The sequence below is a fragment of the Desmodus rotundus genome, chromosome 12, assembly GCF_022682495.2.
Source record: "Desmodus rotundus isolate HL8 chromosome 12, HLdesRot8A.1, whole genome shotgun sequence".
Lineage (NCBI taxonomy): Eukaryota > Metazoa > Chordata > Mammalia > Chiroptera > Phyllostomidae > Desmodus > Desmodus rotundus.
In genome coordinates this window covers 94,335,807-94,358,480 of record NC_071398.1, presented here as the reverse complement: position 1 = coordinate 94,358,480, position 22,674 = coordinate 94,335,807, and the positions used below count along the sequence as shown (strand labels likewise).

General features: G+C 53.0%; 1 protein-coding gene across 1 annotated transcript in view; it reads left to right on the top strand.

The window, feature by feature from the left end:
- PAPPA2 (pappalysin 2) overlaps positions 1-21,603 on the top strand; it is a 207,889-nt gene extending 186,286 nt beyond the window's left edge. The window contains exons 23-24 of the mRNA XM_024551729.3: positions 19,291-19,389; positions 20,898-21,603. Coding sequence (XP_024407497.2) covers positions 19,291-19,389; positions 20,898-20,972 — 174 coding nt within the window. The 3' untranslated portion in view covers positions 20,973-21,603. The remainder of the gene's footprint in view (positions 1-19,290; positions 19,390-20,897) is intronic.
- Positions 21,604-22,674: the final 1,071 nt, after the last annotated feature.

Sequence of the window (22,674 nt, the reverse complement as noted above, 5' to 3'; positions counted from 1 at the left end):
AACCCAGGAATGCACAATACTTCACACATGGGAGGCATCTTCCCACCTCTCCAAGCTTCGCTACAGAATCGAGGGCTCCGAATTCCAACACATGAAAAAACAAATCCATCCAGCTTTTTCTGGGTCTGAGCCTCTTTAGATTTCTCAGTCTAAAGGCTTGTTGCTCCCCCCGGTGGCCAGGGCTTGTACGAGTCTCAGAGCCTCCTTTCCTAGCGGACACCGTGGTTACTGAACTGTCACTCCCTCAGGTCCATTTCTTCCTGTCTTCACTTAAAGTATGATTTTCTGGGTGCTACCGTGGGTGGAGATGGCAAAACATGAGTAAGCAGTCCCCGGCACAGGGTCTGCAATAGAGGTAAAAGGTTAAGTTGCTACCCCATGGGTGACGACAAAAAGATAGGAGCTAAGTCTGGTGGGAGCCCAGAGAACTAAGCGAATAGCACGCCGCTGCCACGTGGAGAGGACCTTACGCAGGCGTTGCCGTCTGGAGTGGGTTTCGAAGGAGATAGAGGAATACGTGGAAAGGCGAAGGTGTGGAAGGAAATGGCGTGATGCTGTCGTTGTGTCTTCCTGTAATCACGCTGCCATAACAACCCCCAGATATCGTTATCATTTAATAAAATGTATTCCTCACGTACGCCTTTGCAGGGTGGCGAAAGTGGTTCTGCTGTAGGTCCTGGACTGGGTTCGGGTATGCCCCAGGTGCCCGCCACAGCCTGCCAGGACGTTCCAAACCTGTGGGCTCACGTAGCATGTGCTACACACACTCACAGTCCATCGGTCAAGGCAAAGCACATGGCCACGTCCACGGCAGCAGGAAGGGGAACGTACTCTGCTGCTAGTGAGGTCACGGCAAAGGAAGAGAGACTGAAAGGATCTGTGGATGTATGGTGAATAACACCTGCATTTACAAACATTGGTTTTATTCAGATTCACTCCACCTTACTCCAGGTCACTCCAAAAGTCTTGCCCAGTTGTAACATTAGGCCTGAAATGTAGAACATCGTGATTTGCATCAGTTGCAATGTGGCGTCACTTAATCTGGAGTCCCATGCACTAAAATTCCAAGTTCTCTGCCTTCCAAATCCCAGTGGACAACGTGGAGCAGGACGGACCACTGTGATAAAACATCCCCTTTCAGGGAGAACAGCAAGAGGCTCCTGAAGTCACTGGTCCACACCAATTCCGAAACTTTTCTGAGGATGTTTCCTAGCTCCCCTGCCCTGAGGGTGGGGGGTCCCTCTCATCTAATAGCTTTTGATTGATCCCTGGGTATAGTCCTGAGTCCATTGTTCTTCGTGGCCCTTGGTTCTGCTCTCTTAGAGGTTCCTTTTTCCCCATTATTCTCTTGGGTCACAAAAAGAGAACATTGCAGGATACCCCTGCATTGGAAGCTAAGTAACTTTCTCAGCCTGCTTTCTTCTGGTAGAACGTAGGGGACCAAAGCTCTCACAGTGTCTGTATTAATCCAAGCTGATGGTGCTGTTGGCCATTCAGCTCTCACGGGCTTGATTGGTTTTGTATTTAATTTAACTTCAGTCAAATCCGTATTCCAAGTACACTGTCTTCACAAGGCTTTTCAAGATGTGCCACTTTCTGTAGGTTTAATTATAGGTTTCCTGAGTTTATGGGGCTTCTCTGGGACAAAGTCCCTAATCTCTTTTCTGTGAGTCACTTTGTTCAGTGAAAAATCTTAATAAGGCTTCCGGCCAAGGTGGAGGCATAGGTAGACACACTGCGCCTCCTCGCACAACCAAAAGAAGGACGACAACAATTTAAAAACAGAAAACAACCAGAACTGACAGAAAATTGAACTGTATGGAAGTCCGACAACCAAGGAGATAAAGAAGACACACTCATCCAGACCAGTAGGAGGGGCGGAGACAGGCAGCTGGGCAGTGAGGACTCGCAGCAAGGCGGCAGCTGGTGGACCCAGCTAGGTGGCGGATTGTGGAACGGGGCAGGCCAGGCTGCAGCTAGCAGACCCCGCTGCCCCACATTTGCGCAGAGATAAACTGGGAAGAACAGCGGGGGAGTGAAGCAGACCTTGCAACCCAGAGCTCCAAGCACCGGGGAAATAAAGCCTCAAACCTCTGATTGAAAACACCTGTGGGGGTTGGGGCGGCAGCAGGAGAAACTCCCAGCCTCACAGGAGAGTTCCATGGAGAGACCCACAGAGGCCTAGAGCATGCACAGGCCCACCTACTCGGGAATCAGCACCAGAGGGGCCCAGTTTGATTGTGGGTAATGGAGGGAGTGACTGAGGTCTGGCAGAGAGTGGAGCAGGCGCCATTACTGCCTCTCGGCCCCTCCCCCATATGCAGTGTCACAGCGCAGCAACCAGCGTTACCCCACCCCAGTAGACACCTAAGGCTCCGCCCCTTTACGTAACAGGCGCGCCAAGATAAAAAAGTGGCCCAAATGAAAGAACAGATCAAAGCTCCAGAAATAATACAACTAAGCGACCAAGAGATAGCCAACCTATCAGATGCACAGTTCAAAACACTGGTAATCAGGAAGCTCACAGAATTGGTTGAATTTGGTCACAAATTAGATGAAAAAATGAAGGCTATGCTAAGAGAAACAAAGGGAAATGTACAGGGAACCAATAGTGATAGGAAGGAAACTGGGACTCAAATCAATGGTGTGGACAAGAAGGAAGAAAGAAACATCCAACCAGAAAAGAATGAAGAAACAAGAATTCAAAAACGTGAGGAGAGGCTTAAGAACCTCCAGAACATCTTTAAATGTTCCAACATCCGAATCATAGGGGTACCAGAAGGAGAAGAGGAAGAGCAAAAAATTGAAAACTTATTTGAACAAATAATGAAGGAGAACTTCCCTAATCTGGCAAAGGAAATAGACTTCCAGGAAGTCCAGGAAGCTCAGAGAGTCCCAAAGAAGCTGGACCCAAGGAGGAACACACCAAGGCACATCATAATCACATTACTCAAGATGAAGCAGAAGGAGAGAATCTTAGAAGCAGCAAGAGAAAAGGACACAGTTACCTACAAAGGAGTTCCCATAAGACTGTCAGCTGATTTCTCAAAAGAGACCTTACAGGCAAGAAAGGGCTGGAAAGAAGTATTCCAAGTCATGAAAGGCAAGGACCTACATCCAAGATTGCTCTATCCAGCAAAGCTATCATTTAGAATGGAAGGGAAGATCAAGTGCTTCTCAGATAAGGTCAAATTAAAGGAGTTCATCATCACCAAGCCCTTATTATATGAAATGTTAAAGGGGCTTATCTAAGAAAAAGATAAAAAATATGAACAGTAGAAATGACAGCAAACTCACAGTTAACAACCACACCTAAAACAAAAACAAAAGCAAACTAAGCAAACAACTAGAACAGGAACAGAACCACAGAAATGGAGATCACACGGAGGGTTATCAACAGGGGAGTGAGAGGGGGGAAAGGTACAGAAAATAAGTAGCATAAATGGTAGGTAGAAAATAGACAGGGGGAGGGTAAGAATAGTATAGGAAATGTAGAAGCCAAAGAGCTTGTATGTATGACCCATGGACATGAACTATAGGGGAGGAATGTGGGAGGGGGGGGTGGGCACTATGGAGTGAAGGGGTGGAAATGGGACAACTGTAATAGCATAATCAATAAATATATTTTTTAAAAAGAGTCTTAATAAGTCCACCCCTTGATCTGGTCTTTGCCTGAGAGGAAGTTTTAACTTGAGTCTTAGATAGCCTTGCGAGCCCAGAACACCCCTGGGTTGTATCTTGGGCCGGTCGGTGGCAGAGGAGAAACAGCCTGGTGTTTTGGTGCAACAAGCCCTGGAAGCTCCAGTGTCGTGTAGTCCCTGTCATTTCTGCTGGCAAAGCAGCAAGCCCTTGCCGAGCTCGCTTCCTGGCAGTCCTTTATCACAGGACAGTAGTAACCACCAGCTGACCCTAGTAAATTCTTCTTTAACACTCTTTACCCAAAGCCAATAGGCTGCCAAGTAAATTGTCTGATCTGCAAGTTGTAACAGTGAACATTGTAACTTCCCCCATGACTGCAGGAAACATTTAATCAAACGTCTTGCCACTACTTAAAGAGCTATTTGATTTTACAGCTTCCTGAAACGGTTCCTTTGCTCCCTGATATGCCATTCTAGTAGCAGTGTTTCAGGGTTTATCCTGGCAGGCCCCCACTTCTGACAGCAATTCCTGTATTATTCAAGCGTTGCTACGATAATGCTGCATAGCAGACAACCCCATGACACCGGTGGCGTGTCACAGAAAACAGTGCTAGTCTGCTCGGTGAAATCGATCTTGGGGAACGTGAGCAAGTGTGGAATATTTTGAGGTTGAAGACCTAAGTGTGGGGGGGGGGGGTAGATCACTCAGGCTCTTGGGTGCCAAGTCAAGTTTGGACTTTACTCTGTGGCCAGTATTGATCCAACGGAGGCTTATAAACACTGAGTTCATCAGGACAGGCTGTGGGCACCAACTGGCCCTGAAGCCTCTGTGATTTAACAGGAGGATGTATTTCTCACTCACCCATCTAGGGCACCCATCCATCCCATCCATCTTATTCCTCTGTCCCTTCAGGGTGTGGTCTCCATGGCTGCCCCCAAAGAGGCAGAGACAAAATAGAGACAAAGGCCAGTAACCCCCGAGTCCTTGGACCAGAAACAGCACGTCATTCCTGCTTTCCCTCCCGTTTACGGTAGCGTGGCCATGTGGCCTCTGCAAGTCGGTCGGTGAAATGCAGAGCTAGCCGGCGAGCGTGAACGCCAGCGTCACAGAGACGAGGCACTAAGACTTAGACAGTGTAGGGGGAAAACCATGGTGGCACATTTGGACCTCGACAGCCAGCACCTTATCATCTCTCACCTGAACTAAATAACAGCCCCGTCCCTGGACAGAGGAAGTGGAAAGGGAAGGGGTAGAAGAGGCTGAGCATAAAACCGTTTCTGCAGTGGACTGGGGACTGTTGAGGTGTTGGGTGTGATGGCGAGAGGGGAGTTGGGAAGGAAGCTGACTGGGTGGGAGGGGGATGGATGACACTCGGGCCCCTTCTCACAGTGGTGGCTCAGTTGGCTGTGAGATGCACTCGGCCAGCAGTCTGCCAACACGTGACCCTCCAACGCCTACCGTGGGGAACAATGAGCAGAACCCGCTCCTCTCTCTGTGGTTGGGAGTGTGTGCTCTCTGTATTTGTGTTGGGGGACCTGCTTTGAAGGTCCGGTTAGGTCCGTTTCTAGAGGTCAGGAGGCATGTTGGATGCTTCTGTGTGTGTACCCACCCCCACGATCCAGTTCGATATTAAACATGTCATAAATAGTCAATTAATATTCACATCTGGCTACGCAAGGCTCATTTTATTCTCTGCTTTGGCTGCTCCTGGCATGTTATTTCGTAAATTTCTTATGCATCGAATATGACATACTGGGTTTCGGAAATAGAGTTAGTATTTTATTTTTTAATTTATTTGTTAATTGGAGACACCAAGTAGTAAATTGAATGTGCATTATCCAGCTGGAAAGATCCTGACCAGACAGAGGTGAGACCCACTCCCCGATGTCCTCTCCCTTGTGGGCCGGTTTGGAAGTTTAAAATGCTTCAGTTTAATTTTCCCCTCCGTTGCTCATTTCCCACAGGTCCCTGGGCACGGCCCTCGGTCTCATTTTCCCCGTCAGTGGAACATGGATAATCACATTAACCCGCCTCACCGGGCGATGTGGGGACTCATTAAAAAGTGAGATTAGACTCAGCTGAAGTCTCTCTAATGGGAGAAATGGCCAAGCCGGTGGTGCGTGTCTGCAGCACTGGGGGTTCTGGGGGTGGCCAGTCTCTGGCCTAGGAACCCCTCAGGGCCCTGGTGACGCTGTAGCTGTGTGGAGAGTCCCTGTCGGCCGTACTCACCTGCCCCCGTTTCCTGCCTGCGTGGGCGCCCAGCCCAGAGCCAGACCCTCCCCAAGTTGTCTATCACCGAAGGGCCAAAGCTGGCGATCTTGTAACTTCTCGGCCTCCCCATGAGAGCTGCCTCCTGCCTGTCCTTCTCCTAACCCCTTTCCCAGCCCCTCTTTTCAGACAGGGCCTCTGGGAATTCTTTGGGTTGACAAATCAGTAAAAATAGCTAAATTAGTAAATTCCCTGAATAAGGCTCGTGTGTTCGTCTACTTGGGCCGCTGTAACAAAATACCATGGATTGAGTGGCTTAAACAGCAGACATTTATTTCTCAGGGTTCTGGAGGCCTGGGAATTCCTGGGCCAAGGTGCGGGCTGATTTAGCTTCCTGGTGCAGATGGCCACCTTCTCGCTGTGTCTACACGTGACAGAGAGGAAGCTCAGTGTCTCTTCTTAGAAAGGCATTGGTCCCATCAAGTAATTGCCTCCCAAGGCCATACCTCCAAATACCAATGTAGTGGGAGTTGGGGCTTCAACATACACCTTTTGGGGCAACCCAGTTCAGCCTGTCACAACGTGGGTTTTGCTTGTGCTCACTTCGCCTGGGCAGAAAATGATACACAGGACTGGCTCTCTCGGTTTTGCTTAGTAAGTGGCTGCCTTCACCACGTAATTTTGGAGGTGTTGTGTATGCTCCTCTTTCTCCCCCAAATACTTGTCTGTCCCATATGGCTCACAAAGTTCCTAACTCTCCACAAAGTCTTTTTTTTTTTTTTTTTTTTTGCCTTAATGCTTATGTTTTATTTAGTTGCAGATCCGTATTTGTCCCTGGCTCCTCAGTATGCCAGCTGCTTTCTAGAAGGGCAGGAGAGTAGCAGATACTGTGGCAGGGATGGATGGATACAGTGTTTCGGGGTGCAGTCAGGGGGAGCAGAGTCCAGCATGGAGGTAGGGATGATGGGAAAAAAATGAAAAGGAGAGCAGGGGACCAAAGCCGAACCTGGACACAGTGTTTCTGCAACACCTCAGCTGTCAACAGGAGAACGTAAGAGAGGCGATTAGTATTTCAGGTAACTTGGCTCATCTCTTTTGCCTGCTAAGGAGATGTTATATAAAGTCATTCCATCCCCATAGTTGGGCAAGGCAAACAAGATACCTGGGATTTCCGGTCACAGTTCTGAGAGGGGAAGGATGGGCTGTCCAGCAGCCAGTTCCGGGAGGGCTGCTGTCCCTCTCCACTGGCAGGGGACATCAGTACCCAGAGTGTGCGGGCTCAGCACACTCAGGAAACAAACAGACCCACCCTGCTCCCACAGCACACGGACTGACTTAGGGAGCGTTCACTGTGTGCCGGGTACACACTCTGAGGAGTTAGCGCCATCATTGGCATTCCCGTGTCACTGGTGGGGAAACGGAAGGGCGGAGTGCTTGTCCACGTGCAGGACTCGTCCATGAACCCAGGCGGTCTGTTCCCAGAGTCTCCGTTCTTCAACTGGGAGGAAGATCGAAAGGAAACAATCAGCACCTGAACCAGGAATGCAGGGCTTTCAGAAAACTCAGCTGAGGGATGACCGCGGGTTGCTGGCCCCCTGCTGGGACACCTTGCTGGGCTTTGCGAGCTTGAAGCCAGAGAAAGAGGAGAAAGGGGAGGCATGCCGGGGAACCCTGCTTCTCCAGGATCGGAGACCGAGGACCTAGGTCGGCAGAGCCTGTTGTGAAACAGATGCGGCCGCCCAGTGGTTGAGTGAGTGAGACCCAGACGAGCGAGCGTCCCGTCGATAAAGGGAATGTAAACAAAGCTGCTCACTTGAGAACGGCTTCCATATGGGAGAGAGTGAGACTGGACGGACCGCCCAGTCCACGGAGACGAGAGGAGGCCGCTGACGGCCAAGGACGGCGTGACAGGTCGAGGCCCCGAGAACCACAATAATCAGCCCCACAACTGGAGCCGTTCACAGGCGCAGGAACTAAAAATGAGACCAGGGCTAAGAGAAACAAGACTGTTGGCAAGAACCTATTCTAGAATAAACACGACACCTCCCTCCTGCCATTCCTCAACTCGGCTGGACCTGGATGTTACTGGGGTGACAAAATAGTCCCGTCTGCACTGTGGGGAGAGCCTGGCCGAGTCGGGCAGGGGGAGGACGCGGGGGCCTTGCAGCCCGTGTCGCTGTGGAAGAAGCAGATGTGTACAGCGTCCCGCAGTCCTGAGATTTAGGAAGGATTCTTTCTAGCTTTTTTTTTTTAATGAGAGATTTTATTTTTGAGAAATGGTTAGCACGATATGAATAGTCGAAGCGTCGTAGACAAACCATCCCTGTTGGTCTTCTACGCAAATATGACCAAGTCCTGACAGTTTTCCTCCACAGCCTTCCCTCCTGCCCGCCTTTTCTTTTTTGTCTGACTCCCAGCCATTCCTGTTCTCAGTTCACGTCTGCTGGAGGTCAGCCTCGGCCTGCTGCGCATCCCTCCCTTCCTCTCTCGAACGCTCCCCACCATTCCCAGATCCGACGCGGGAAGCACAACTTCTGTCCTGTTCTTCTGCTCAAAAACAAAACGAGAAGGAACGGCAACACAAACACCACCTTCTGTTGCTCCCTGTCGACTTCAGGACACGGACTGGATTCCTCCGGGTGGAGATTCTGCCCTAGTTCCAAACTTGGGCCGTTTGTCCTCACGGCAGGGAGCCACAGATAGATACATCTTGTCTTTGGCCCCCCGAAACCCCAGTTTGTAGGTGCCTTGCTGCTGGGATTTTCCTCCTCACTTCTCCTCTCCAATCCTGTCCGTCCTCAAAGATAAGCCTAGTCCCACATTCCGAGAAGCCTTTCTGCTCTGTCCCAGCCCCTTTCCTATTCGGGACTGTGGCTCCCAGCCATTAATTACTTCCTCCTCCGCTGGCCTGCGGCTTCTTCCCTGTTGTCTCCGCGGCCGTTCAGATCCTGCCTTTTGCAGGGCCAATGGCTCCGGAGCTTAAGGACAAGGACTTCGTCATGTGTCGGGCACAGAATCCACTGTGCGGCCCTGCACGGAGGGGCGCGTTCACTACGGGTCCCTCCGGGTGCCCAGGGCTCCTGGGGTAGATTCAAAGTCGAATACCCCAGGCGACACCTGTGTCCTGGACGTCTGCGACACTGGCTTTCCCCCAGACAGAAAGGGGCTGCTTCGTGCTCACAGCGCGGGGCGAGGCCGGGCCAGGCGTGCAGCACTGAGGAGCCGAGAGGGACAGCTCGCTGTCGCACGATAGTGCTGGAGGCCTGTAGCCACGCATGCCAGGATGGCCAGCACGGGCCTGGGCCTCGGACGGGGATGCTGTGTCCTCAGACAGGTGCCACCCCAACGCCGGTCCTTGTCCTTTCCATCCGTAAAATGGGCGCGGTCACAACACCAGCCTCCCGGGTTGTCGTGAGGGGCCCCTAAGGGTGGGAGGACAGGCCTTGCACACAGCACATGCCCCACGTGCAATAAAACTAGCGTCTTGCTTCTGCGTGATGGAACGGTGTTCGTAAAAATATTTCTACGTTTAGATTTATTTCTTATGCCTGGAGCTTCCAAGAAATTCTAACGTACGCGTATGTCTGTATAAAATAGAAATACGTTTTAGGGTTATATATATGTAGTATAAATACCATATATTAGCTGTATACACATATATCATATATGAAAAGTATATATCATATATGTGCCCTGTTTGTGTGTAACATGTATACATATTCACACATACATAAACATATATTCCATATCTATATAGAAAAAGGGTGTGAGAGGAAGCAAGTGCTGTGTTTATACCCCGTGCACACTTGTGAAAACCCAAAAGAGTGTAGATTTAGATTTTTCCCAAGTGCAAGGTCTCCGTGAAGAGCCAGGTGTGGCAAAGGGCTTTGGGAACCCCTTCGATTTCCACCCTAGAAGTCTCTGCTCTCTCCTCGAAATTTCTCTGCGTGTGCTTGATTGCTGCGGACGAGAACGAGATGGAGGGAGGGAGGGAGGGGGGAAGGAATGAGAGAGAATGGGGCAGGGAAAAAAATAAGACGCTCAACAAACAGCAGGAGAGCCAAGAAAAATATGTAACCCACACAATGAATATTGTCGTTTCCTCCCACAGTCTCATTCCCAGTCACTTTCCAGGGGCAGGCCCGGGAGCCAAGGCATGCCGAGCTGCCTGGCAAGAGGGCATGGGGGCGCGCGGGGCGGCGGTGAGCATGCGTGGCAGGGGCTGCCCAGGCCGGCCTCGCCTCCCATGAACTGTAGGCCGGCTGGGGCACCAGAGACGGGGACAGAGGGAAGTAGAGGCCGGAAGTCCAAGCAGGAGCCCAGCAGCCTGCCCTGGGCCATCCACCAGGATCCGCGTGCTCTCTGTCCCTTTCTCCCGGCTGCGGGTTTCCCACCTCGGACTCCTACAGTTTCCTCATCCTGTCCTCTCCTCCATCTCCCAGAGCTGTGTGGGCTCTTGAACACCACGCACAGCTGGTACCAGTCACGTGGGGAGTGGTCTTGGCTCAGGACCAGGAGAGGAGGGCCTGGGTGAGTGAGGACCCACAGAGGTGGCTGGGGCCAGGCAGCGGGTCCCACCTGCTCAGCAAGGTGTCTGCGGTGGCCTGAGATTCTGCTCTCAGTTACATTCTTCCAAATCTTTAAGCTGGGTTCTGGAAGGATCTACCGGAAGTGAGGCTGTAGCTGGAAGGTCACACCAGGCTGCTTCCAGGTGACGTTTTAGAGAGTAATGATAATGAGAACAGATATCTGGGGAGGCCAGGGAACAAGAGAGAGAAAAGGTGCCTCATCTTGGGCAAAGGCAGGCGGAGAGGAAAGGAAGAAATGTCCTGCCTCCTTAGCTTATGAAGTCGACTGGGACCCGGGAGTCTCACTCACCAAATACTTGTTAAGCGCCCACTGCAGTATACGAGGCTTTGTTCTGACACGAGGGCCTTAGTGCTGAGGGGAGAAAGCAGGAATGATAGTAAAGGGCACAAAGAGGAAGTGTCACCCCCGGCTGCTGCAGAGGGCAAGCCTCTTGTGTTCAAAGTTTCTCTCTCCGACCCTGCCCTGCCGTGGGCTGGCTCCAGTCAGCTGGAGAGGGGGCAGAAGATTCCCAGGACAAACAGCAGGCGATCCATTCCTGTTTTAAAGAAGCCCAATGCCATCCGGCAAGACAGTGTTGGGGGAGCTTGCAGGGCACCTATGCCACCCCCAACATGAAAGCAGCAAAAGCAAAATCAGGAGAATTAACAGCCCGCCAGCCTCGCAACGGAGACACGAGTGGGGTTTGGTGGTGCGCCTTCACTGGTTGCTGGGAGCCGTCACAAACATCGGTACTCCAGGGCCCAGCAGTCAGGCCACCCGGGAACCAGCCAATGGCCACCAGACAGTGTCTTCAGAAGCCTTGCTGTGTGGGGCCAGGAGGGAGGTGGGCGCGGCTGAGAAATCAGAGTTTGACAGCAAAGGGGTGGCAATCACGGGCCTTATCAAACCTGGACTAGCAACCACTTGGGGTCCGCTGCTCCAGAGAAAAGGGGAAGCTTGGCGGATCCAGTGAGACTGAGGGAGGAGGAGGAAAAGGCTCGGGTTTTGCTTCAGGGCATGGGGTTGGCTCTGACGCTCCAGAACCAGACAGTGACCTTGACAGGGACTTGGGGCTTTGCCGAAGGAATAAGGGGGTGCGGGGAGTAGAGCACTGGGTGCTGCCACGGTCTCGGGTAGTTTGGGTGACAAGCGGAGGGGATGAGAGCAAAGGCACAGCGCGTCCCACCCCGGGGGAGGCCTCTGGGCCACACGAAGGCCAGGACGCACCCTGGCCGGAGCAGGGGGTCGCTGCAGGGGCGTTTCTCCCCAGAACAGATCACAGACTTGCAGGAGGGCTGTGTCATTTGTTTTGAAGTCCCCTCCGGTAGCGTGACAGGAACCCAGGGAGAGCTGTTCTCCTCTCATGGCTCTCTCTTGAGAAGCGGGGCTCTGACTCGGAGCTGGCATTTTTCTGGCCCAGATAAATGCAGCCTCTCTGTAAGCATCCCCGACCCCTCTGCAGTATTTGGGGATCTAACGCCCCCCGCCCACCCCCTCGGGAGTGGGCGAGAAGCCTGGGGGCCACGTGGGACCAAGAGGAGAGACAGCTGCGTGTGAGTCAGGTGGAAAGCCTGCCGCTGGGGCTCTGTTTGCAGCCAAACGAAAGGGGCTTCCAGGGGCTTGTTCTGGCAGAAGGCTACGGCCCAGCGAGTCTTCTCACCTTCCTGTTTGCCTGTGGCGCACGTCAGGGAGGAGGTGTCAGTGACGGTTTGGGGTTTTCCAGGGCCGAGACACCCACATCTCCATGATGGTTTTGAGGAGCGCCTTCATTCCCAGAAGCCAGTGGGGCCTGCCCCACTCTGTTTGTATAAGCCCCGTGCCCCCTCCCTCATCCCCCGACCGGCTTCCTGACTCAGATGGGTGCGTGGGTGGGGAAAGGAACAGGCAGGAGGCTCACAGGCGAGGGCACACCCAGGGCTGTGACTCTGTTAAAGTGTCGGTGGTGGAATCGTGACATTTTCCCAACCAGAGTCTCTGTGGAGGGGACCCCGACCCCAGCCCACAGCTGCAGACGCCTGCATAAAACTAGGAGGCCTTGACCCCTGCTGCCATGGGCTGAGCGCTGACCCTCCATGTGCCCGGTCATTCCTTACAACACCCCTACGAGGTGGGTGTTCTCCTCCCGCACGACCGAGGATGCCAGCGGCTTGTTCAGAGCCTCACAGGCGTTAAGGCCAAGCTGAAACCTGGGCACAGATCCATCTAACACCGTACCCCTGCCCGCAGCCACCACGCCCACTGCCCCGGCCTTCTTCCCGGGCAGCAGCTGTTAAGCTCCAGGCACCTGGAAGCAGATGGAAATATTATGGGTGAAAGAAGTCATTTGACCTTATTTTGTTTGCTTCTATTTTTTTGGTAATTTTAATATTACATGTAATAATATTTAATACCACAATATTTACACAACACTCTTTCAAGTGTCAGTGTTCATTTAAACACAACAGATGACAATGAGTTTATGATTCTCACTGAAACTACATTGAAATCCTTGTACTGTCAAAAAATAAAAATTCAAATATACTCTAACAATTATTAGGATAAAAGCTTTAGCCATTTCCATCCAAACCTTTGGCAGCCAGGTTCTGATCTTTATAGAAAATACAGTTTGGATCCTCCCGAAAAAGCACATTCATCCTGGCACCAACATCACAGATGATACTCATCTTCAAACTGGTTTTTCTACAGGGAAACTACAAGAAGTCACTGTTTGCTTCTATTTTTTGATCTCCATTTATCCCACATGTTTCTGGTGGAAGAGATGGGGTTTTGTGCTGCCGTGATGCCCGTTCTGGGACTGCGCTTTGGTTTTGGTGTCAGAGAAGGGAGCTGACCATCACCGGGCTCCTCTTTCAGACCCTGGGACGGTCCACACTCGCTCTTCTTTTGAGGGTTGGGGGGTTGCTCAGGCAGAGGCTTGAAGCCCTGCACAGAAACTCTGCAACCTCACGTGGGCCGGCAAAGCACACCAGACCACAAGGCTAGACCCCGCACGGTGAGCCCTCTCTCAGGGCCACCAGGTGAGGCTGCTTCCCTCCGCCCAGCCAACAGGAGGGGCGTTGCCTTCCTTCCAATGGCAATGCTGATCCATGGTTTGTGGAGCAGGCCCGTGACCTTCAAGAAGGTCCTCTTTGCAGTTTCAACCGCTAGCTGGTAACTCAGCAGCTCCTTCGTATCTTAGTGATCAGTGAGTTGGCCAAGGCCTGGATTTGAATCGCGCAGGCCTCAGTGCTGGTAGGTAGCAGCAGTCTCGGGCTTCCAGGTGAGCCGACCTAGCTGTGCAGCGTCGCCATGTGACTGTGTCATTGCATAGCAGCCCTCACAGGCAGACTCTGGGCCACAGTACCGACAGAGCCACCGACAAGCTCCCTGCCTGGCAGAGGCCCCGACCCAGGCTCCGTTCCCACGTGGCTGTGAAAACCCAGCCACCTGATGACAAGTCTTTGCAAACATTCCCAGGACAGCCGAGGTTTCACTGCCTTCTTTGTCTGCTCCGGATTTCAGCTTCTTCTTGTTTGGGGCCCCTGGTGATCTCCCTTCCCTCCTAGTCTCCCAGCTGGAGAACTGAGAGAATGCTTAAATTCGATCCAGCATTTTAGGCTTATTGATCAAAGGAGAACTTTCAGGTGGTATATTCTACTATCTCTCCCCACTCAGAAATGAACGGGCACCAATGCGACGCCTGGTGGGGCAAGTGCACACAAAATCTGTGCCCACTCCCACGTCTGACGACGGTGTCTGGGTTTACACAAGAGAAGGAAAAGGACGCTGTGCCCCGGACAGCGGGATCCGTGTCTGCGTCACGTGGTTCCTGTGCAGCAGCGGCATGCCTGGTAGACCCCCTAGAGTAGAGGGATAGCGAAAACGAGGACCTGGCCCCCCAGTGTGCCAAGGAAATGCAGTTAGCCACCAGCACACTTGTTTATCTGTGGAGAGCCGGCTGTGCGGTGGCATTGAACTAGTGTATGGGACTAAGAAGACCGTTCGACTCGGGGCCCTTGACCGTGCTGTCAGAGGGTTAACCTCTGTCACGTATAGATGAGTAAAGTGTGCCACAGTAACACAGGGCAGGGAGAGGTCTCTGGGTCCGGGGGCCGGTAAGCTTTTCCAGGGGAGGTTGCATGTGAGAAGCTCCTCCCGCTCAGTCCGACTCAGGGGTGCTGTTTTCCTTTTACATTTTCCAAGAAGACTGCTGCAAACCCACAAATGTGAGCTCATTGGCACTTACCGCCCCACGGGGTGAGCGTGGTGGTGGGTGGTGGAAGCACTTTGCTTCCTCTTGCCTCCGGTGATGGCAGTGAGCAGAAGGAGCAGATAAGCACTCCTGGCCGTAGCTTTCTGGGACCAGAAATGCACGTCTCTGCACTGCAGGCATCTGCTGATGGGAGGGGGCACAGTGCTGCTTCCTCCGGGAAAATCGGCCCCTCCGCAAATCGAACCAACTAAGCCCCAGGGCTGGGAGGAGCCACTGTGCCTGGTGGCTTGCTGGGGGTAACCTTGGACTCGCAACTGGGAAAAATGGAAGTGAATTGCTGGGGGTCTAGGGAATGGAGATCATGTGTATAGACGATCCCTTCTTAGTTTCTGTCTCGGGTCTCTGGGTGACTTCAGTATGAATGCCTCCACACCTGAGCCCTTTATGCAGAGGTGCCAGAGGAATTTATGTCACCTGCATTCCCGGTAAATTAAAAGGGTAATGAAATCATCAAGTCATGGGGGCCTGGTATGGTGAGAAGAACATCAGATTAAGAATCCCGGGATTTGGGGCTGCCCCGAGGGCTGCCACTAGCCACCCGTGCAAACAAGCAAGACCTTCGACCTTGTGAAGGCTCCGCTTCGCTGTTAGAAGGATGAGAATTTTGTACTAAGTGGCCTTCACATCTCCATTCAGCCTTAGGATTTTCTGTGTCTATGGCCCTTAAAAAAAAAAAATGGCAGTGTCCTGGTCATCAAGGGTCCCTGCAGGGCCTCCCAGGCCTCCCACATTTTGCCCCTGAGTTTGAAAGAGAGCCTTGCATGTAGGCCAGACCGCGAGAACACAGCTGGCTGTCCATTCCAGTTAAGGCAGAAGAGAGCCAGGTCAGAGGTCACTGTCCAGTGGAGCGTCAGAGGAAGAGAGAAGAGACGCACACGCACACTCAATGAGTGTGCTTTCACACAGAGCTTTTACTGTGACAGGGGCTCCCTGGGGTGTGGCGCCTTAGCTCCCCTGGACAAGGGGCTTCTTGTGGGGCTGACTTGTTATTCCCGTAACCGGAGGGTTTCGATGGGAAGTGATGTGGGAGAACGAACATGGGTTAGGCCTTAGGCAAAACCTGCTGACGCCTTCTCCTGGCCTACAGCCCGCCTCAGAGGCTCGATCGGGACTCTGCTCCTGTCTCACCCAAGGGGACATGGGCACTCTGGCCGAGATCCCAACCTGTGGGTTAGAAGACCTCAAGTCCAAACGAACCTTTCTAAAGCATCACTGCGGTCATGAATTGTGTTATAAGCCATAGAAGAAAAATGTCCTTAATCAAATTCAAGTCATAGAGGAGTTACCAGCTAATCAGTCAAAGCCGATGGACCTCTTCCCGAGGGTGCACCCTGCGCTAGGCAGTCTGGGGCCATCCAGCCCTCTGCGGTCACCCTCTTCTTCCCAGGCCCCTCTTCCTCCCCCAGTCATCCAGCCCCAGGTGTCCTCTACAAGGGCTATGCGCAGAGCCCCTGAAGGCTCGTGCATGTCCCCTGCCCCCAAATCCGGATTAGGCGCTTCTCTCCCACCCACATCTCCGTGGTAGCTCTCGTCCCACCAGTCAGCAGCACGTGCTTACAGTGGGTTCTCCCCAGGGCTGGAGCTGTGTTCGGTGTGTTTATTTCCATATCCCCATAACCGAGCCCAGCATCTCTACGTGTGGGATAAGCAACGTTGACCGATCGAATGAGTAACTACACCCATACACAAGAGACAGGGCCACCACCTCTGTGGCTGACTCCCAGCCACACCTTCAACAGGTTATCACTAGGTAACATAACACAAAGACATCATCTTTACTTCTGAGAAGTTTCCAAAGCACCGTAGGTAGGAGAGACGATCAGCCCTTCCTCTTTGTATGCCTTCGCTTACACGCAGCCGTGTACTTGGCCACCCTGTGTGCCTGGGATGCAGTGAGCCCAGGGAGCCTGGCGAGAAAAGCCTTCTAGCGCCGCCTGCAGGAGACAACATCGAGCTCACTCTTCCCGAGAGGAGCCACCCAGACTCTCTTAGATGAGCCATTAACGCATGATTCTCAGAAGCTTGAGTTAGGCAGGCTCAGGGATAAATGGTGTGTGTGTGTGTGTGTGTGTGTGTGTGTGTGAGAGAGAGAGAGAGAGAGAGAGAGAGAGAGAGAGAGAGAGTGTGTGTGTGAGAAGCGTTCACGTCGATGACTTTGTAGTCTCTACGTTATTAAAAGTCAAGGATGTAGACATTTTATAAAGGTTTTTTATTTGGTCAAAAATGGTTAAAATGAAGAAGTGGCTTCTAAAGGAAAAGCGTTCAGGTATTTGAAACACACTCTGGAAGGAGCGACGTCCGCGTCTGAGACCTTTCAGTTCCTGAGATTTAGAGCTCCTAGTCTCCATCCAGTCTTCAGAGGCGTAAGAAACCTGGGGTCAGTTAGTCACTTTTCCCTTCCTAGTTTTTCCATTGCAAGCTTCTTCCCCAGGCCGCGTTGCCACGGGAGCCTCTGTTTGTTTCGGGTGGAGAAGTTGTTTTTGGCAGGTTGGGGGAGGAGCAATTAATTCTAATAGGTATATAGTAAATTAAATACTCGTGTCTTTCCAACCTTTTCTCGGTATTTCTGCTCCTTTTTTATAAATTCCCTTCTCTTCCCAGATGACCCTTTAAGGGCAGAAAAGAAGCAGCTTCTAGAGAAGGTTCCCAGATCGTTTCTGCTCCTTCCAGTGTATCTTCCCTGGTGTCCTTTGGGTGAGAAGCCATGCCTGGAAGTACTTTGGAAAGACGGATTCCCCGGCACCCTTTGCTGGTCCCTCCAAATGTTTCCATTGCTCTCGTGAAAAGGAAGCTCTCTCTTTAATCCTCCATACCGAAGCCATACTTATGTAGTGGGAAGAGGGTTTCCGGTGGTCTTTTTTATAGACAGTTGCATGAAAAAGAAAGAAGGGACAGATCACGTTGTGCCAATGAGTCCGTTCAGGTTGGAGGAAAATGGGGAACAGATGCCACGTTGTATGAGAAAAGGCACTCCAAACACTTGAAGAAGAAAAAGAAAACCCGGGAGAATCTCGGTGGATGTGTCTGGTCCTCCTGGGAGGGCCCGCAGGTGTCAAGAGGTGTTAAGGATGCAGGTGGTTGTATTTTGAGTCCTGTTACTTGGCTGCAGTGATGGACCCAAATCCTGATTGTGTAGCTATCCCAGCTCTCCAGAGCCAGAGTAGCTGGCCCTGGCATCAAAGACACATGATCATCTCGGAATCTTTTGTCTTCTATCCCAGCGAGGCACGTGTTGAAAACAGAATTCATTTTCACTGCCTGCTGTCCGCTGACATTGCCGCAGCTGGGTGACAGCTGTTGAGCTCCGCCCCACAAGCAGCCGCTTTTTAGTGACTGGCAAGCGGGGACACATCTGGAACGGTGCTCAGACGACCTCAGGACCCCACAGAATCAGTCAGAACCCTGAAGTGCGGTCTTGGACGAGCTCGTTCTGATGTAGGTCCACGGGTGCAAATTATTTAATGGCCATTCTTCTTTATGACATCAGTGACATGTCTCATCATCGCACAGCAAAGCAGGGACAGTCCTCCTGTTTGGCATTTAAGGAGCCTGGGGGAGAGAGGGTGACTGGAACTTGTAAACTGGAAGGTGGCCTCAGAACTCAGGAGTCTGGGGACCATGTTGTGGCCCAAAGAGAATTTCCCGAGGCCCTGCCCTTGTCAGGCGTCGGAGGATGGGGAAGGCCGCTGTGATTGAGTGGGCAGGCTGGCGGCTGGGCCCTCCAGGTCGCTGGGGGCCGCTGTTCCCCTCCAGGAGTGGCTCCAGAGGAACCGTGCCCTGGGCCGCCGGGTTGTTTTTCACCGCTTGTTGCTATTCTTACCCTATATTCCCCGTTGGGGTGAAACAGTCCATTAACTCTGGTTTGGCCTGGGCCCCTTTCCCACTTTGGTTCCTGTGGACTCGCAGTGGGGAGAGGAGTGGAAGGGAACAGCCCTTCTTTCTCTGCTCTGACCCTGTGTCCAGCCCGTGCACAGGTGGTTGTGCGTGGGGGGCGCTCTCTGTCCCAGCACGGGGGTCCCTAACCCGAGGACCACTGTGCAGCCAGCTTTGGAGTCTTTGTAACCCCTTAGAACTCCCAGGGTCTCTAAGCGCGAGCACCGCAGAAGGGGTGGGAGTGGTGGTCTTTAATCTGGGAGAGGCGCCAAGAAGTCAAGGGGAAGGCCTCCTGATCCCAAGCTCTGTTTGGCTCTGGCTGCATGACCCATGACAATTTTTGTCATCTCTCTGCACCTCCGTGTCCTCGCTGATAACATAGAACTTTTAAAGCCACCTCGGCCTGATGCACAGGATTTTTCCTGATGGTTGAGGGTTAAAATGTGTGACTCTGTTTTGTAACCTGCATGATATAAGGGCCTATTATTACAAGGACATAAAACAGTTCATCAGTTAGTTCAGGTGAGCCCTTCCGGGCCTCCGCGTGGCCGGGAGCAGGTGCTGCGGGGAGATGCCGTCGTTCCTTGGCCCCCAGGTCTTGTCTTAAGACTCAGCTTCTGGAGAATGTGTGGTCCTTTGTGGCATGCCCCCTGGGGCTGTCCCCTGCGGTCTCCTGTGTTGGGGGGATGGCGAGTGGGGGTGGGGTGAAGCTGGACTCAGACACTGAACTCCTCCCACCCCCTTGCCAGCCTTTCCAAGCAGACGGTTGGTGTGACACCATCAACAACCGGGCCTACTGCCATTACGATGGGGGTGACTGCTGCTCCTCCACCCTCTCCTCCAAGAAGGTAAGCGAGGGCGCCTGGCTGGGTGGGGGGTGGGGGCAGCAGCCCCGGGGGCCGGGTCACGTGCTGTGGCTAGCTCCCCTTGGTGTTTCATAACCGGTTTTTATTCAACAGTCAAGAAGACTGTTGAATAAAGTCAAGAAGAAGGAATTACGATGAGCAAACACCGGGCTTCTAAAGCGACAGGATCCGGGGAAGATTCTAAGAGAATACTAAGTCTCTCATTGTCAGTCCAGTGATGCTTTCAGAACAGCCAAGGCTTTGGCCACTGAAAGACTCACACCTGCTTACCACCCAGGAAGCATCTCTGTAGGCAGGGGACAGTGGCTTCCCACCTCGGGGAGGCAGGAGGAGCAGTGACGTGAAGCCCAGTTATTAGGCTCCATAATTAGATGAATAACCCTATGAAGTGCATTATCTGCATGTTGCAGGCATCAGCTGAGTGGCCACCACAAGCCTCCCGGGGCCTTCCCACAACCGGAGCCTGAACAGCGGTCCCTTTCGCCTTTTACTCCTTTTCCTCTGGGTTCTGTTAAATTCGCAGGTATCCTTAAGCTGAACGTGAAACTCAGTAGGCTGAAATTTTACAGTAATGTGGATGAAGAAACCAAGGGCTCCAAAGCTATTCGATGCTACTTGGCCAGTTTGATGAATCAGAAATACGCAAGAGATGGTACTTCTGCCCAGTGCAGTTGGACTAGTAAAATGTACCTATTTTTATCTCATTTGATTGTCTGCACCCAGAGGGTAGAAACCTCTGCCACTTTTACATCATGTGTCCCAAACGCCCCCGTCTCCCTGAAGCTAGTTACAGACATCCCGAAAGTGCGTTCATCTGGGGGCAGCACTTCGAACAGCACAGACTTTTTTGGACCATCTCAGGCACGAAGGAGGGATAACTAACTACCCAGCGGGGAGGCAGGCCAGCCACAGAGAATGGGCAGAGAGAGGCCTTGTTTCACCGGGCCCGAGGACAGCCTCCGTTGGAGAAAGGCAGAGCCCCGTGCTTATGAAGGTGGCAAAGGCCATCCTATTGCTCCAGGGACAGCGGGCAGTAGGAGTCGCAGAGCCAGGCTGTGGAGCCTTGGTGTTCCAGCTGGCATGTCACAGCCTGGAGTTAAGTCACCTGACCTCTCTGTGAAAGGGAAATGCTACCATTCATCCCGTACTTTACAGGGATTTTGTAACGATACTAATGCAGCAAAAAATTAACAACCGCAGGTCTAGACATTAGTGGTAGCAGTAACAGGAGCTACAGGGCCCTGGACGTGTGTATTTTGTACCATCTTCTTCTTAAAATAACACAAACGCCCTCCAGGGTAGTTACTGCTGGGCCGTCTGCTTCTAACGGAAGAAAGTGAAGCGCGGCGGCGTGCGGGTGTGAGAACCGAGGGTTCATTTCAGTGGTGTGATGTGAACGTGGACTCCCACACTTCCTCCGGGACCCGGCGGGGGAAGTGTGACGCTTGGCACAAAAAGCAGGCTGTTCCATCTTTCCTCTGACCCCCTAGGTCATCCCGTTTGCGGCCGACTGTGACTTGGATGAATGCACCTGCCGAGACCCCAAGGCAGAGGAGAACCAGTGACTGGGGGTGGAGCCCCCCTCCCACTGCCCTGGAGGCAGGAAGAAAGGGAGGCCCCGCCCACGGAGGTGCCCGGAGAAGGAAGTTCGTGACTGGAAGGAGGAGCGTGAAGGAGCGTGTAAGGAACACAGGAGGACGTTTGTAGGTGCCACCCGTCACATGCAGTAGCTCAAGAAGGAAGAATCGTAGGCAAAGCTTTCTTCAAAGAGGCAGGTGACTAAAAGCAGAAGGAGAAATATGGTAGGTGTACCAGGACCCTCCTCCCCCATTTGTATTCTCTCTAACTCCCTCCTCAACTCCTGCCTACGCCCCACCAGGCACCCGCCCGCCCTCCAGCCCACCCGGCTTGCACACCAAAGCACCGGGGGAGACGCGGCCCGGGACACTCCGCACACCCAGTGGGAGCGGCCGGCCACCGTCCGGGACTCGTCTGCGCCGGCTGGCGCCCTTCCTGTCTGTAGTGTAGTCTCCCTTAGTAACAGTGAGGTAGTTATTCTTGATAAGTATTTAAACCTGACTATAGAAGTATATTATATTATATATATTCTATTTTTTGCTGTCTACGAAGCTGAAGCTATCCACTGTCCCGCACGTGCTGCTGTGAAGTCCCCACGTCCGAAATAAACGCTGCGGGTTCGGGGACGGGACGGCAAGTCCTCCGCCGTGTTTGTGTGGATGGGGCCGGGCGCGCGCCGCGGGAACGCGGAGGAGGAGAGGGAGGCAGAGGAGACGGGGTTCTCCGTGCTCACGTGTCAGCTCATCTTTTTAGGAGCAGGGCGCTGGGGGCTGGCTGGAGTGATGACACGGACAGGCGCGGGGAGCTGGGTCCCCACGCGCCAGGGCCCAGCCAGAGGGAATACACTAACTCCTCCTCGCGTCTCAGAACTCCGGGTGGGAGTCGGGGAGACCCAGGGCCTCCTGCCCTCCACGTGTGCCCTTCCAAGTGTGGCTGTGCTCCAGCCAGGCACTCGCCACGTTCCTACTGGGGCTCGCTCTCTCTGCTCCCCAGGATTACAGCAACTCACACACCCCTCAGACCTGGCCTCTGGTCTCCCTCCTCCTGAGTCCCCAAGCCTGGCCATCACTCGCAGCCGCGTGACCAGCTGTTGGTTTCCCGGGGAAGGACACGTTAGGGAAACGGCAGAGGGGAGGGCCAGAGGAGATGGAAGAGCAGGGGCGGATGGAGGGACAGAGGGTGGCTGCAGCGGGGAGAGAGGTCTGGCGATCAGGGTCTGGGGCAGGAGGACAAAATGGCCCACGGACACTCTGCCTTGCTCCAGGCTCCGAAGCTGACCCGAGGGACCCTTTGAATAACGCAGAATCGGAGGTAAATTCCATTCAGCACCGTGCGCCAGATCTGTGGCCCAGGGATTTCAACCGAGCAAGCGGCAGAGGCCGGCGGAGCGAGGGTGACACTCTGTGGGGAGAGAGAAGAATTTCAGCTATGTAGGGTCCATTTTGTTGTTCTCTCCTGCTGGGCGGATGGGCCGCACGTGCGTAGGCCTCATGCACCTGCCTCCGCGGAAGCCCCAGCCGTGCTGTTCCGGCCGGGGCCTGTTACAGTTGTGTTTCTTGGGGACAGTGGCTGGAGGAGGCTCCGGGAGTGAGAGTGAGGCGCTACTTTGTTGTTTGACACCCCAGTTTATCATGTCAGGAAGGGCTGGCAGCGTGCCTCCCTCGAAGCCCTTCCCAGAGGAAGCAGGAG